The 17381-nt window shown below is 44.9% G+C and overlaps 1 protein-coding gene across 1 annotated transcript in view; it reads right to left on the reverse strand.

Annotated features, from left to right (window-relative positions):
• Positions 1–2562: 2562 nt before the first annotated feature.
• TRPM8 (transient receptor potential cation channel subfamily M member 8) overlaps positions 2563–17381 on the reverse strand; it is a gene marked incomplete at both ends in the record, with an annotated part of 48714 nt that continues 33895 nt past the window's right edge. Inside the window, 4 exons of the mRNA XM_084891756.1 lie at positions 2563–2613; positions 5252–5285; positions 6586–6685; positions 11745–11935. Of these exons, the coding sequence (XP_084747882.1) occupies positions 2563–2613; positions 5252–5285; positions 6586–6685; positions 11745–11935 (376 nt within the window). The remainder of the gene's footprint in view (positions 2614–5251; positions 5286–6585; positions 6686–11744; positions 11936–17381) is intronic.

The raw sequence follows: 17381 nt of genomic DNA on the forward strand, positions 1-17381 counted from the left end.
AGCTGAGCAGTTCTCATTCAGTAACCAAGGGGTTCTTCAGCCTCCTTGTGTCTTTTCCACTCAGGGGTCTGTGGGAACAAAGAAAGAACACTGTGTGGAGAATGAGTTCCCCACTTACATTCTCAGGTTACAATTTGCTTCCATATATATTGGTAATACACTGGTTGTTGGTACAAATTTTGCCCCTTTGCCAGTGAGGGCAGGGCCAAATGGCCAGGCTCCCTCTGTCTGGGTGATGATGCAGGAAGTCCCCAAGTACTGTATCTGCTATGCAGCTTCTGCATAAATAAAAGGATGCGTTGGCAATAAAGTTAAAAACTGTGATAATTATCAAAATAATGTTTTATGATGACTCCCAAAGGAACGTCAAGTTCTTTCACTGAGCTAGAATTTCAGTGTAGCAAATGCAAGAACCAATGGATTATTATGTGGGGATTAATCAATTTCCAGTGACCATCCCTCCTGGGATCCTCAGGTCCTAAGTACAAAGCTATGAGAAAACAAATGGCTTTCCTCTCACCTTGGGTCTTACTTTCTTCCAACCTTAGTGCAGGAGAAAGAAATATACATGCAACCGTCTGCTATTTCATCCTGAGTCACCGGATCAAAGGCTAGTTCAGGGAGGAAGAGCCCAGATGAACCGATGGGTAATGACCTGCCCCCAAGTGTCTGCTCCTGTCCTCTCTCTACTTGTCAGATCACCCCCACCTGGGTTGGCTTTCTCTTCCCTGTCCCTGCCCAAGGAGAGTTACTGTCACCCTTCAGGAGAGAGAGATATACCAAGGAGACACAAGAAGAATCACATTTTACAGCATGTAGCTGGTTGCCTAGAAAACTGCATTTTCAGTGAATACCTTAAGGATATGCCAGACAGATATCAAACCAAAAAGAAAATGGATCTTATATCCAGAGAAAAAAGACTACCAAAAAACTGGACACACCCAATTCATTGTTCCAAAAGACACAGTGGTCAAGAATGAATGGGTCCTCTGTTTCCTCAATAATCTTAATCCTTCACGGAGGGTCACCCGGAAATTAAGGGAAGTCCTTCTCCCAAGTCACAGCCATTCATTAAGTAATAAGGGCACGTTCACAAGAAGCCCATCTGTTTTCTCATTTTACTCACAGTCAACACGTTTGGAAAAGAATAAGAGATGTGGAGATCAGGGTTGTAAGATATGGATATGGATATATATGTCTCATCTTGGAACCTTTTCTGATTAATTCACCTCTATGGTTTTTAAAAATCATTATAATTATTTTATCTCTTCCCGATTTTAAAAAATATATCAGATCATATCTTAAACAAAATGACAAATGTTCCAAAACTCAAATTATAATTTATCATAAGGTAAAATATTATTTTCATTTAACACCATTATGAAAGAGTTGAAATATGTTCTTCCTAAACATGCAGTTTCTTTTCTTGAGCAACTTAGGAGGCTATACCCCAAGATTAATATGCATTAATCTTATTCCAACGAAGTCCCCCTAATAGAGGGTTTGTTAACATGATCTACAGTTGTCAGAACTTAAGGGAAAGTACTGAGTGTCCAGATATATTGAAAGAGACCTGATGGTCACTCAGTGGATAGAAATTCTACAGTGGACTTAATGTGTAGGCAGGACTCAGTGTCTGTGCCTCAGCACAGGTCCTGGCTCAGTTCTCTCAGCACTTAGTAGGCACTTCATAAATATTAAGAAAGGGAGGTAGGGATGAAAAGAGGGAAGGAGGGAGGGAAGGGAAGGAAGTGAGTCTATGGATTTTCATTCTTTACAATTCACTTTCTCAAGAACAAAATCTACTCAAATGGAATGCCCATTGTTTTTTTCCTAGGTCTTTGTGTCCCCAACACCATTTTAAGCACTGGTTTCAGAATCTGGACAGATAATGGGAAACCATAATGAAAGCCAAGGGGAAGACCAGAGAGCAAAGCCTTGGATTCAACTTGGCCAGTTAATCAAATTTCATGTTTATTCCTAAAAAATCTTGAATGCCTGACTAGAACATGCTTGGTAGTAAAAGGTGATCAATATATATTTGCTGATAGCAAAACAAACAAGACACAGACATTTGCATGCCCCACAGCAGCAAACATAAATGATGGGTCATGACAAGGAGGTGCACTTTTAGGCACTAATCTGTAAAGACAGCCGTGATATAGAGATGAGAAAGGGGAAAATGCCAAGTCTCAGAACAGTGTGACCTTGATTCATTGAATACCGAAATAGCTGTCTGGGTTGCCAGTGCTTTTAAAACATCTGGAAGAGTACAAGTGCCCGCTGCTGGCTGTGGCACTCTCTGGCCTGAGAGCGAAGCTAGCTCAGGAAGTGTGACCAGGGGTTTCTTCTCGCTCCTTCCTATAACCCAATATTGTTTACGTTTTTTACATAACACATTATTTTCAAATCTGACAATATGTGAAAATAAAATAACTGAGAAAAAGATCATAATTTTGAATTAGTCTTAATATATGTTCATTTTCAGAGCAAAAAAAAAAAATCCATTAAAATGACTTACCTTGTTCTTATTAGAATTTTCTCCATTACGGTTCATGAGTTTTATTTGATTTTATTAGCAATCTCTTTCAGAAGACCCTTGAGGTCATTAAGCTTGGGGGGTGGGGTTGGGAGAAAAAGAACTGGTGTTAAGATCAATTTTCCAACTCTGAATTTTAAATTACCACTCTACAGTTTTTCCGTGAAATAGATGTGACTATGAATGCGTGTGGCGCATGCCTGGAATGGGACAGCTAGGGACGTGATATTTGAGACCCTGTCCACCGCTTACATTCCGAACTCACACCACTAGCAGATGACCATCTGCATTGGTGAGCATTAGTTTAACTCAAATGCAAATCACTAGTGGTTCCTACATAGAAATAATAGATTTTAACAACACAGAGAAATAATATTTAGAAATAATGTTATACACAACAAATACAGTTATAAGATACCAATAAAGTTGTGCTTTGATATGTGAATAATACTAATAAAAATAATATGTAATACGAATAAATCAAGTTTTTGAAAACTGTCCCTCCTCATAAAAAACAAACATACAAAAACAAAAACAAAAAACCTAAACAGGATAAGTGGTAAAACAATTTCTGTGAAAGGCATAATAAAATTATGTTTGATACATGCATATTTCATAAGTTTATTTCACAAGATGCACAAATCTCACTTGAAATTATATGTCATCATTGTGCACCTGGTATAAGTTACAGACATAATTTGTGTACAGTTGGTTGCTATATCACTCACTCAGGGAAGATCTGTGTTTAACTTGGGCTTACGTTCAGTAATAATCTCTTCATTTAACTTTCTATTTTAAAGAAACCGTAAGGGTTAGTGGCTCCCTGAAATAAGAAAGATGGAGTAAGATCCCTACTTACAGACACACAGGTATCTGTGCCCTTGTTTTCTGGTATAGCAGTAAGGTGGAGAGATTCTTTATTCACAGAGGGGCTTTGAGGAGAACTCTGCGTTTATTGATGGTAGAATGGCCCTAATAAGCTGTTTAAAGTAGGGGGTAAGGTTCCAAGAGCTTACTAAAGAAACAAGTGATGCTTCCTAAATTTTATCTGCATGAAATGGAGACTCAGAAGAGGAGGTGTAGAAGATAGAGGAGGGAATAAACAAGAAAGGGGGCCAGGGAAACAAGACAAGAGGGGAGAGATAGTAAACCTCATGGGCGAGGACAGCCCGTGCTGTGTGCTGTGAAGTTTGAGTCTTCCTTGGGACCTGTCTATTTCTTCCCAAACCTACAGAATGCATGGCCTAGGTGGGCTTCTTGCAGAACCAGCAAAGGGGGTGAGCTCCATAGCCAGGGGAATGCTAAGGAGACAGAATCTACAAACACTTCTCTGAGGTGCCCGGAGACTCCTGGCTGGTACATGTGGGTAAACAGCCTTCAATATGATTTCATGATATACGACTCCCTGAGCCCCCACCTCCCACGACCTCCACTGTTCAGGTCCATTGTCCCCTCTGACGGTGCCCCTGCCCAGACCCTCACTGGTGGGAAGGTCTCCCTGGTCCCTGGGAGTCAGGTCAGCTTATCCAGTGCCTGAGATGACCTCTGCCCAGACCCAGCGGGTGTCCAGGAGGCCCGAGGCTCTGCCCTGCCCATGGTTGCCTCATCCTAGCCATTCTATGCCTCAGAGCAGGGTCTGAGGTCAGCACTGAGGAGTGGCTTCTGAAGCTTCAGCCCAACCCCTCCTTTCAGTCAGCTCCTGCCAAAGCAACCCAAGTGAATCCACAAGTAAAATAGCACAACACAACAACAAAAACTGCCTGTTTTCTCAACGAACACAACACCTAGACAAGCCCCTAGCTCCTGTATTCCCCAAACCAGCAATCTGGAATGCATGAGAATACCGCGTAGGAAATTGTTCCCACAATCCCACGCTGCACAAGTCAGCCTGCAAATGCTCCCACTGAACAAAGGTCCCGGCACGGAGCCAGGGGCCAGGTCTGCCTTGATGACCCTGAGCCCCATGCCAGCACATGGCAGGTGCTCAGTAAATTTGATGTGCTTTGTGGTCTAGGCATAGAAGCAGCAGACAATATATTTAAATATAAATACTTAATATAGAAAGGCGAATATAACATATAAGGTTTTCTATATAGTACATATTGCACCTTTTTAATGGAAATAGTCTTAGAATACGATCCCCTATTGCTCCTTTCATACATTCTCTCAATATTCTTTACATATTTTCTGATCTCTGCTGGTATAAACATGATATACATCCAAGCATGATCATTTGTGTGCAATACTCATCTCTAATAACTTAGGAGTCTTCCTGGCCCTCAATTAAAAATTAGCAACAATACAATGAGGACAAGTGGTTGTAATAAGATACATTACTATAATAGAGTATCTCCAAAGGTCGTTTCTCCCTGCACACACATACTGCCCCTCAGCAAGCAGCAGTCTGCTCCTCCCTGACCTGAAGCCAGGCTGGCCTGGGCTGCTTTGACCAATACCCTGGTGGAGGGGCTATCATGCCAGGGCCAGGCCTGCCCTCCCTGTGCCTAATGCTCACATGTGTATTCGTGCATCTGAGAAGCAAGTCCACTCCAGCACCCAGGGAACGTTACACAGGGAAGCTGAGTATGAACAGAGTCACATCTGCTTTTTAAAAATAAAATTCTCTAATTTTGGACCATTACCACTGGCCTCTTGCTGGAAGCTCAAAGGTAAGAGATGAAAATATTTCTCAAACTATAAACAAAACGATACCTTTGCATCCAGTTGTCTAAACCGATGCCTCATTCTTCAAGGGGAGGAAAGAGAGAGAGAGAGAAAGATTGAGAAAGGGCTATTAGGCTCCATTTTCCAGTCTTTTAAAGAGAAAAATACAGAAATACAGATCATTTTCATTTCCAACTAAATCAACATCAGCTGTAGTTACCTTTTTTAATGTTCTCCCTAATACCCAAACAAAGCAGAATTCCACTCTCACCCCAGCTAGGAGTGCAGCAAATAGACACTACCCATGGGGGTGGAGTGGTGGAAGTGACCCATAAGATCCATCCCTCCCTTCTGAAGCCAGGGTCTCAGACCCTGGAAATGGAGAAAGCTTGGGGCGTCTCCTTTGTCACTCAGAGAGAAAGAGCACATGTCCCATGCTCCCCATGGTTGTGCTGAGGCTCACACATGGGATTCATGTGCTGCATAGATTTACTCATTTTTGTTAGAGTGAATTTTGATGTGTGTTTGGAGTGCTTAACATTTGTGACATGTGACCATAACCCATGTAGCTCACATGATAAGAAAGGCACACTCCTGGTAGCCCTGCATAGCACATGACCTGTGGACCATCTATGGACTCGGTGGCTTAGCTAGTTCTACAGGACATTTATAACTGATGCATGTGATCCATAAAGGATGTCCAGGATTCTCAGGGGTAGTCTGCAATACATCAGCCAGCCGAAACCGGTTTGGCTCAGTGGTAGAGCATCGGTCTGCGGACTGAAAGGTCCCAGGTTCGATTCCGGTCAAGGGGATGTACATTGGTTTCGGGCACATCCCCAGTAGGGGGTGTGCAAGAGGCAGCTGGTCGATGTTTCTCTCTCATCAACGTTTCTAGCTCTCTATCTCTCTCACTTCCTCTCTGTAAAAAATCAATAAAATATATATTTTTTTAAAAATACATCACCCAAATGGTTTTCCATCTTCTAATGTCTCTACTCCATCCCAGATCTACCTCTGTAGCACCTGCCTGGTGATGCCCATTGCCCGTTACCTGAGGGTCTTTCCGGAGCCCATCTCTGCAGCCATGGCAGAGGGGCCTATGCTCTTGTCACCAGGTTCTAGGGCCCTGCCCTGCAGACTCCAAACACTCCTTCCTCAGGGCCTAGAAAGGCAATCAGAACAGCAGGCTGGTGGTTTGCCTCTCCCTGCAAAGCTAACCCCACGTTTACTGTTTGTCCACAACTGCCTGGGTAATATCTTTGGGTGCAATTGCTCTCAGCTGTAACTTCTCTCTACAGAGCCACTCAGATCAGCTGCCTACATTCTGCCAGCTGGGTACACAGAGCACCTTGTAGAGCAGAAACCAAGGATGGACATACTCCTCTGAGGCGTCGTTGGCTTTCGTGTTGGTCTTGACAAGGTAATTTTCTTTCATGACGCCCTCCCATGCCAGAGTCTCGTTGTCCTCATTTTTGAAACCTTGAATAATGAGACAAAGAAAAACATTCAAATTGTTTCATTTGCCCCTTGCACCTGAATCAACACCTGCTAGGTGTTTTGGTGATGCTGGTGCCAGGAGAATCCAATTCGTCCTGGGCAGGCTGATCTGACTAATGTTACTTACTAGTGACAGCTGCAGAGAGATGGAATATTGATGAATTTCTCTGCCAGCATGAAATAGGAATGCAATCTCCATTCTAAACAGAGAGCAACCCAAAGCCTGTCTTGGTAGTTTGTGACTTAGCATAATCATTTCACTAATGAATTTGGTTCTCATTTCATTGTGCTCCTCTTCATTTTGATGACATAAAAATGCTACCTGGATCATCCTGTTAAACTAGAGGCCCATTGCATGAATTCGTGCACCAGTGGGGTCCCTCAGTCTGGCCTACACCCTCTCGCAATCCAGGACCCCTTAAGCCAGGGGTCCTCAAACTTTTTAAAGTGGGGGCCAGATCACGGTCCCTCAGAGAGCTGGAGGGCCGGACTATATGAACTACTAATTCCTACTGTAACACCTTGGCTGCGCTCACTGCCCAAAAAACCTGGCGGGCCGGATCAGACTCCTCTGCGGGCCGCATGTGGCCCGCGGGCCGTAGTTTGAAGACCCCCCTGCTAAGCCATTATGCATGTAAGATCTTTGGTTAATCTCTTCCAGCCCTTCCCCATCCCCTTTCCCTCTGAGATGCATCAATCTGTTCCATGTTTCCATGTCTGTGCATTGAGCAATTACTCGCCTCCCCCTCCTTCACCATGCCATCGTTGGTGAGTGCGCATCATAGCTACCAGTCAAATGGTTGAATAGTTGCTTTAGCTGATAGATAGATAGATAGATAGATAGATAGATAGATAGATAGATAATTACTGATGGGTTGTCTGCCCTCAACCTAAGACAGGGATAGGAATTTTGAAGGAGAGGCAAATAAGGTCTGACATTGCCACCCCGTTGAGCTGTGAGGTCTGCACCCAGGTCTTATCTTTCTCAGGTCTTATCTTTTCCTCCACAGGTCTTATCTTCTCTCCCCCCCTTCTCCCCACCCCCCGCCACACCCCCCAGCAGCCAGGGTGTGCGGCTTCATGGGCCTGGGGCATGTTCCCGCAGTCTTAGCTCAGCTTCCTGCAGTGCCTCACCTTCCAGACCCGAGAGAATGGAGAAACATGTCACCTGTTTTTCAGGTTCCAGTGCCACGGACTGCCACCCTCACATGTTCACACAGGTGTCTGCTTAGAACAAATGCACTTAGTTTTTACCTGTTCCTCAACATGTGAGAGCTTAAGGAGAATTGTATAATCTTCCTGAATTTAAAAATAATTCATTGGGAGTCAAAAACAGCCAAAATCCAGGTGGTGGGTTTGAAGCCAATCCTACCCAGCAAATACACATTTATCTCTTTTTTTTACTTTTCTCATCTCCCCCCCCCCACCTCCTCCCCACCCCGCAAGATTCATTTTTAAATGGTATTCATTTTAGAAAATAACTCCTAACTTAATCTCTTTCCATTGTATTTTTCCTAACAGCATCATTTCCAATGTCTTTTCCTCTAACTAAAACGTATGGAGGAGCCTGAGAGGAGGGCTTTATAAATCAGCACAGAAAGGACAAGGCACTCCTGCATGCAGGTGGCCAGAGCAGGAATGACAAATGACCAAGAAAAAATGGCCCAACTTTATCAGGAAATGCTGGTGGGGATTATGACATAGCATTTTCATCAACCAGCCCAGAGAAGTAGCCAGGTCTTCAATAATGACTCTGCTGGCAAAGAGGGAAATAAACAGGCTTCAAAGGGGCTGGGAAATCTGTACAGCCTCAGGAGGCGGGGATGAGTGGGTGCCCAGACAAAATCTGAAAACTTCAACATCTAGAAACTTCTCTTATAGAAATAATTTCAAGGGGAAAAAAAATGATGTGCTAAAAAAAATGAATGCATAGAGCTGTTTATCATAATAGTATATGATAATAAAGAAGATGAAAATCAACATAGTTAACAAGAGATTGGTAAAATTAATTATGATACATTGATATTGGAACATTCCAATTAAAATTGTCATGAAGATTTTTATTTATGAATTTGAAAAATGGTCAATATGTATTATTAGATAAATGAACAAATTAAATTATGAATGTATATGCACATATCAAATTATCATACTCCCAGACAGAATAATAGAATAAATGTCAGTATGTTAACAATATTTAACTCTGGGTGGTGGGTTACATGTGCCCTGGCTCTTTCTCATTTGTGCTTTTTTATATTTTTCTAATGTCCTATTAATGAATATGGATTACTTTTTAATCATGACAAACAACTTGTATAAAAATACAATTACTGAGTAGCATACTTTTTTTAATTAAATATGTCACCAAAAATGCAAATTTGGGTCCCACCTTTTCTGAAAGTTACTTGAGAAACCTTGCATTTTTCTCCAAAGAAGAGCAATTTCAAGCTTAAATTCCATGGCTTTCCCACCATTGGAGCCAAATGCAAAGTACGTTTAGGAAACAAATTACCATGAGAGGCTGTGGCACCCATAGAGCCCTGCAGTTTCTGGACTTAGAGGTTTCTAAGGAGGAACAAATGAGCCAGTGGTGAGTTCAGGGCTCGGCTCCCTCCAGTCATCACTGCACTGTGTGTAGAAAGGATCCCGTCCTTTGGGGGTCTCCCATCCCCCCTTCTTTATTCCTTCCTGAGAGTAAGAACTGTTTGGAGAGCAAGAGTATCCATGGCTCACACTTGTAAGATCATCACTCTCCCAGGGCCCACAGGGGAGACAGGTGCAGGCTAACCGGGTCATTTCTGACCTGTTTGCTTCCTCAAGCTGAAGCTCCTATCCATTTGCTGGCTTCTCAGTTTCCCAGTTCTACTGAACTTGGAGTGGTGCACAGTGCATGTTAGGAGAGCGGACCTTCACCCTTTGTAGCTCCTCATCCACCTCTCCACAAGCAGAATCCCACTAGTGACGAGGCATTCACTAGCTCACGCAGCTATCCAGTTTTTTTCCAGATAGCACTAATTGTTAGACGTTGTATTTGATCCACACGGAGTCCAGATCTTCCTCCCTGCATCTTTCAACTGCTGCTTGTTTTTTCTATGGAACCATTCAGGAAAAATATATAGAACTTGTGGCCAGAGTCTCTGGTTGGCAATTCATTTGCCTCCCAACCTGAAGGTGTAGGCTATCCCCACAGCCTTCCCTGGGGGCCTGTAGACACTCATCCGTGACTTGGCATCAGGCAGTTGGGGAGAGCTCTGAGTCAAGTCACCAAGTGCCTCTGACCTCGGGCCTGGTCTTGAGTACAGTAACATTCCAGAGTCTGGCTTCCATCTCCCACAGGAAGGCTTTCCATTCTGTTAGTCCAAAATGACTAACTCTGTCACCCAAGGCAAAATGATGGGGAGAAAATCAGCAGCTTATCCAAATTGTCAAAATACTTTTCTTCATCAAGAAAAGGTGTGATAGCTAATGATGGCCCCAAAGTGACATTTAATGTCTTGAAAATGCTATTAAAAGAGATGACTATGAGGACTCTTTAACCTGTGACATGAGTTGGGAGTCACTGGCACATTTACATCCCAAACGCCAGACGGGAGGGATCACAGCTTCAGGGATAGCACGGAAGTATATTATGACCAATAGTGAGGATCACGCTCATGCTTGCTTCCATTTCTATGTCATTAAGGAAATCCACGCCCCCCCCCCCCAAAAAAAAATTGATAGTTCTTGGCAAGTTAGATTTTTCTTAATTGCCTCCAATGATCATGGGTAGGTTGGTAAATAGCTAAAAGGTCATTTATGGGACTAAGCTTGTGCATCTCCCTAACATCCTCACCTGTCACAGATCCTGCTCAGAGGGAAAGGGCTCGGGAAAAGTTCTCTCCAAGGAAGAAGAAACACAGCAGATATTCAAATTATTCCTGCAATGCATTTATTGGAGGAGAGTGGCAAAGGAAATGCCGCTCGGTATGAAGACTAGCTTGGTGCCGCAGAGAGCTGGGTGCCTGCTGCCTGCACGGTGGCAGGTGTGACCAGGGATCCGACAATGAGAGGTCCTGGCTCCCAGAGCAGGGGAAGGAGAGGTGCCTGGTAGAGACCTGCCTGCCACCCAGAGTTTGTCAGGGCCGAGGATATGGGTGAGCACATGAGAGAGAGAACAGACTCACCTACAGACACAATGACTCCTGCCTTCCAGAAGGAAGTGGGCCCCTCATGGAGAGCGTGCCCAGTGGACCCAGGACACCAGAGGCCCAGGAGGCAGGCCCTAGAAAAGCACTGCCACATCCAGAACTGTCGCAAGAGGGCAGCCAGGCCACTGCCCAGGGACCCACCAAGTGCCCCCACAGTAAAGGGTCAGTTTCAAACTGTGCCAGGCCAGAGAACATGGAACCAGCCCTGACCAAGACCACTGTTTCCAGACAGGACCTCCTGCTCCTTCCCCCACCTCCCACCCCCCATGCTGAGGGTCAGCAATGGCAGCTGGTGAGGGGGGAGGGGAAGCCAGAAAAGCAGGGACAAGCTAATGGGCCCCTTCCTGACAACTCCACCAGCTGAAAGGAGGTGAGCATACAGGGGGATTCTCTCCTCTGAATGGCGACTAATGGGCTGGTTACTATAGTGGACTGTACGTTCCAATTTCTAAGTTGAAACTATTTTGCCAAGTGAAGTCATTGGGAGTTTTCCAATTCCTTAAGAGCAACCAGAAAAGTCACAAGCCCTGCCAGGGTCAAGGCTAATGCTTCCCAGAGGATAAATTTCACAGCAGCCAAGGGCAGCAACATCCCGTAAATCATGCTTGTTCAACATACTATTTATATGACTATTATGTCCATCCCAAAGCTATTCCCCCAAAGAGGACTGCCCTGGCCAATGGACAACAGGGTCTCAATTAATTACTAGGCTGGCCCGATGCCCCAGTTTTTCGGACAGACAGATGTGAGTGGGGAGGCTGCTGAATAGGCCCTTAAGAGTTGAGCTAAGGACCAGGCACACCCCCTGAAGTGAATCTCTGCCTTTCATCCCAGGACATGTGTGCGGCACTCACAGCAGGACAAAGGCTCCATGGGCTTCTCCTTACAGCAGCACTTGAAGCACTTCTTCACCACCATGTAGAAGTAGGCGAAGACAACGAAGGGGAAGGGGATGTTGAGGCGGTTGCAGTACTCCTGCACCAGGAAATACCGCTGGAACTTCCAGACCTGGTCGTTGTTCTCCTGGACGGTGCCCACTGTGTAGCTGGTGGGGAGACAAGGTCAAGCTCAGCTTCCCCGTGCCTGTCATTCACTGTCAAACACTGGCACTCACTGCCGAACACGGCATTGTTGACAGTAATCCATGACCCTGATCATTCAAGTCTGGACAGGACTGAAAGTCCACACTGGCATCAGGGCCAGAACAGCTCAGCACCAGCACTCTCCAATTCAAGATGGGTCAGAATGGTGTCTGGCTTTTGGTTCTGTTTTGTTTTTTTCTTTTCAATCACACACACACACACACACACACACACACACACACACACAATTTGAATAAACTCTGGAATTATTTTTATTCAAGACCTTTCAAGGAGTCTCTTTCCCCCCCACTAATCTGTTATTATGTTATATACAAAGAGACCCAAGGTGTCGACTCTTTCCGAAAGAATGTGCCCTCACATTCATAAAGGGCCTTAAAAATGTTCACCCCTCCAACCCAGTCACTTTACTTCAAGAAATTTCACACAAGACTAAGGTGGTGCTGAGGACAGACAGTATGTGAGTGGATACACACACATGGCTGTTTGCCACAGCACCATAGTAATGACTGTCCCCACTCCCGCCCCAACAGAATGAAACAACCGAAATGTTTGACACTGAAAATATGCCTCACACACTACGGTTAATCAATATGATTACATTAGGCACCATTAAAAATTATGCTTATGACTAATTTTTATACTTTAGGAAAACACCTATATAACAATTAGGCTCAAACTTGTACCTACAATGTAATCTCACTATATAATCACCACACACACACACACACACACACACACACACACACTTCCCCATAGCAAGGCCCTTGTTCAGAAGAGCTGGGGTTCTCTCTCCCATTCAGGCTGTCACCCACCCCAGCCCACATGCCGCCCAGTCTCCCTGCCAACCAGTGCCCATCTAAGTACCTTCCCTGGGAGAAATCCTACAACACTCCCTCTGACTCCACATCTCCAGTGACATCGTGGCCGCAGCTCCCAGGCTGGGCTGGCGGGAGGTTTTTGGTAATAACCACGCTCCATCTCCTAGGACCACATGGGCACCCTCCTCCAGCAGGAGAGGAGGAGTCAGCAGGGGCCCACGGAGAGACAAGCTTTCAGAAGTGCGCTAACACTGAAAATGTTACCAAGAGATAACAAATGTTTGGGACTCGGACAGCCTGTGCATAAATGAAACCCAGCAGCGCGCTAAGTGACCAAGGAACAGAGGGTGACTAAATACTGAGAACATGCTTATAATTCATCATTTTCATAACCCGTCACAGATCAAAAGGAAAAAATATTATTTCAATCGTTGCCAGGGTCTTCTGGCAACATTCAACACCCACTTCTGATTAGGAAAAAAGCTTAATAAATAAGAATGAGGAGGAAACTTCCATGGCAGGGTAAAAAGAAAAGAAAAGAAAAAAAGGATTCAGTAAGGAGACTTGTTCTGAAACAAATAAGCACAACTTAAATAGTCTACAAAAAGTGGTAATTAATATACATGTGTATTAGAAAAACATATCTTGCTCTTGACAAATGGCTAGAAGAAAAATGTAACAAAAATCTGCCAGATCCATGTGGATAAAACCATAAAACTTCACATGAGGAATAGCACATAATTGAATAAATGGAGACACACCATTTTTTAAAAATGCCAGCTTCCTCCTCCTAAATGATTCTACAAAGTTAACATCATAACAATAAAATTCACAAGATTTTTTTCTTTTGAAAGAATAAAGGATTTCAGAAGACAAGACTTAGGCGCCTCCATATGATTAAATATACAAGAAAAGCCAGGAAAGTTTGAATAAGAATAATGAGGGGACTTGTACAACAGATGCTAAAACGATTTTTAAAGCAGTAATTAAAGCCATTTGGTAGTAAAAACCAAAATAGAAAGCTTAATCAACAGACCAGAATGAAACGTCTGCAAAAAAACAAAGAAAAAAGTAGATGTTAAAACAATGGCCAAATTTTAGAAGAAAATGAAATGTCAAAAACTTGCCTGATGGCCTTCCATCAGGTAAACCCTCCTGAGGCTTTTCTCAGATTCCATACGTTTTCTGTTTGTGATTCCTCGCCCACATGCCCACAGTCTCCAGCCAGCACTGCCCATGACCCTGGTGACCTAGCTTCCTGCACCCTCACAATACCCCAGGGTCATGTTTCAATGCTCCCCACATCTCAGGTCCCATCTTGCCCCACAGCATTAAAAAAATCAGGTTCAAAATCAGCAGTCAGAGACAACTGGAGATTTTGTTGCACTGACTTTTGAAGTGCTAACTCAATCTGATAGATTGCTACCAGATAACACAGCTAAATATTGCCATAGGCCTGTGTCAAGACCCATCAAATCTCCTTAATCTATAAGAAAATGTCCCAACCCTGTAACCTGGCATAAAAGACACTCTATAACCTAGTCCCTGCCTCCTGGCCCGCCATTAAGGTTACCCATTCTCCACAGACAAACTTAGTCTCCCCATTTCTCCCTCCCCACCAGGCTCTGGGCTCCAGGCCTGGGTCCTCTGGGCAAATGTCACCTCTGCTGCTGCTGCTACTTCTAGCCCCACCCCCAACATCAGTCACCGTCAATCACTTTGTCCCCCGTGCACCACAGTGCTGTGTAATAGCCTTTTTATGCTGCATATATTATATTTATATTTATATTTATATTTATATTATATTATATTATATTATATTATATTATATTATATTACTATGTTTTCAAGCTCATCTCCTCCCTTACCAACCGAACAAACCCCTGTCTCTAGGTCCTCATTCATAAATGATAACAGAGCCACATCTACATAAAAATGATTAGTAATTTGATGCAGTCGCACATGTGAGCACCTAGGTGTGCCTAACATGAGAATGGGTCAATTAATATTAGCTACTGCTCCTATGGTAATGATCTGATCTTCTTTTTTCACTCCATTTCAGTACCCTCCCTTAGATTGCTATAGTGAGTGATACTTTTCTTTCTACTTTTCTGCATCTTCAAATGAACATGTATTATTCCTAAGATTAAAAATGGTTTTTATCCTGAGATGTTATCCTAGGTGGTAGCATGTTTGCAGAGTCCTTCTCAGGAGAAATGCCTGGGGTGGATTTTTCTCCAGAACATGGCGCCTGTAAGCGCCATGTCTCTGGGATGAGTCATTGACTGACCTTAACGTCACTTTGTGTCTCTGATCAGCCACACAGGGCCTGTGATAGATCATTTTAATGTAGAATTATCACAGATGTTTGCCCCATTTCCTCTCCCCGTGGAACAACACCATCGAGCAAGCACTCTGACACTGTGTTAAATTCCCAACCGTGCCTTTATGTTATAGTTCCTAAGGTGGCCATCTTGTGTGATTAAGTCTGTACATAAATATTTGATCTGGTGCCAGACAGGGGTCACAGCACAGGGCATCAGCAGGCAGAGTAAGCCCAGAACACCTGTCACAGTGGTTAGACCCTGCATTCCAATCTGTTATCCCACGGATGGCAAAGGGGCCGCTCCGGTGCCTCTCAAGTTCCCAGACAGGTATTAGCAAAGGAAAGGTGCTGGTTTAACCCGGGACTGGACTGGGAGGTCCCCTGAGGAAGGCATATCCCCAAGTTGTCACACTTAAACAGTGAGCAGTTAATGGGGCAACATTAGGGTACAGCCCAGCAGCCTGGGCTCATGGGCATGGGCCTTGAATGGACACAGGCAAGCCAGACAGCCGTGTAGTGTGGCCCAGGCCACAGACGCTGAGCATGTTCTCGACCTGAAAATGACAGGCAGAGCTCCAAATGCTACCACTTCATGATTGTAATGCAGCTAACGGGTCACAGAAGTGCCAGGGGCCTCGAGAGTGGCCTTTGTGAGCAGGTCACAACACACAGACTTGGGACAGCTGAGTCATCGTCTGCTCTGTGCCACACTGAGACTCGCTGAATCGTGGAGCGCAGAGGCCTCGGCGTTGGGAGCCGCCATCTGCTTGTTTCGTGTCTGTGGAGATGGTATTAGTGGTGGGTTTTACAGGGTCTGCCTGGTTTTGGATGTGACAGTTGACAGCATGTTATCACTAAAGCAGGACCCTCAGCAACCCACTTTCTCCCTCTCTTGCTTCAAGTTTGGGAACTGGTGCTCCCTTTCCCTCCCACAGGTGGACAAGAATCGCCCATCACCTGCCACCAGTCTCTGCAGGCACAGACGTGAGGGCTCCCTGCCTAGCATCATTGACTAACTTCCTGTGAGCCACACAGGCATCTGCCTTCCTCATCCTTCCCTGGCCGGCAGATTGGGGCAGAGTGGGGGTCGCACATGCCCTCTTTAAGTTCACATGGAACCAATGGCCACATGACATTCGTGGCCCCAGCATCAGGTGCAGAACAGATATTACACATCTATGCGATGAGTCCCTTGCTGGCCTGTCATACACTCAGTAAACAACAGCCCCGGCAGCTCAGCTCCCAATGATAACCAAATAATGAACCAAACATAGGAAAGAACCTGCTCTTTTCATTCAGCAAATAAACCCACAAAGAGCCAGGTGCTGAGCCAGGCCCCAGTTTCTCCTGCAGAGCTACTGTCTGGGAGGAGAGAAGGCTGTCACTGTGCAAGGGGCCCCGGAAGTCTCTACACAGGGTGGGGAGGGCACCAGGACCACTCGGGCAAAGGATGACACATGGCTCCTTAAAGGACCAGCAGGAGCAGGGCAGGAGGAGGTCACGACAGGATAGATCACCTGGGCACAGAGGCCAGCATATACAAAAGCATCAGGCATGACAGAGCACCCTACTCAAGACAGACACATGGGTGCCTGCCCAGGACAGATGATAGGGGTTAAGCCTAAAGGTGTGTTTGAAGACTGGGTCACAGATGGCCTGAGCAGAGGGAACTGAGGAGCCCAAAATTTACCCTGAACTCTATGGGGGAAATACTGAAACCCTTTCACAAGTTCAAGCAGGGCAGAGGCCTTTCAGAAGCATCAGTGCGGAGACTGTGCTGGCAGAGGACTTCCCTGCCCACAGAAAAGCCAGGTAACCCCTCACTTCCCAGCCATGTCCCCGGAGGCATGGGTCTCCAACCGGCCCCCACCAAGGCTTACCACATGTCTGTGCCAGGTACTCAAAATGACTACCTCCTTTAAAGCCACAACATAAAACCAAGGAACTCCCACTGAAACTACCACATGGGACCCTGGAACTCTCCTAAGAAAGAGGAAGGACAAATGAAAACCATGAATTTCTAAAGGTATGGAGAAGAATTGCCAAACGCAATGAAAGTATTTTGCAGTCACCATCATATTCTCCCTCAGCCCCAAAGGAGAGCCACTCTCCTGACTCTTTTAATTTGTATTGAAACTGAAATTCTTAAAGCAGCAACTAAATAAAGGCTGAGTCATTAAAGCCCTAGAACCCATGTGGCTGAGTTCCATGGAGAACAAGAACCCTGGAGATGAGCCAAACTGC

This window comes from Pipistrellus hanaki, assembly GCF_964339955.1.
Source record: "Pipistrellus hanaki genome assembly, chromosome: 8".
NCBI classification, from domain to species: Eukaryota; Metazoa; Chordata; class Mammalia; order Chiroptera; family Vespertilionidae; genus Pipistrellus; species Pipistrellus hanaki.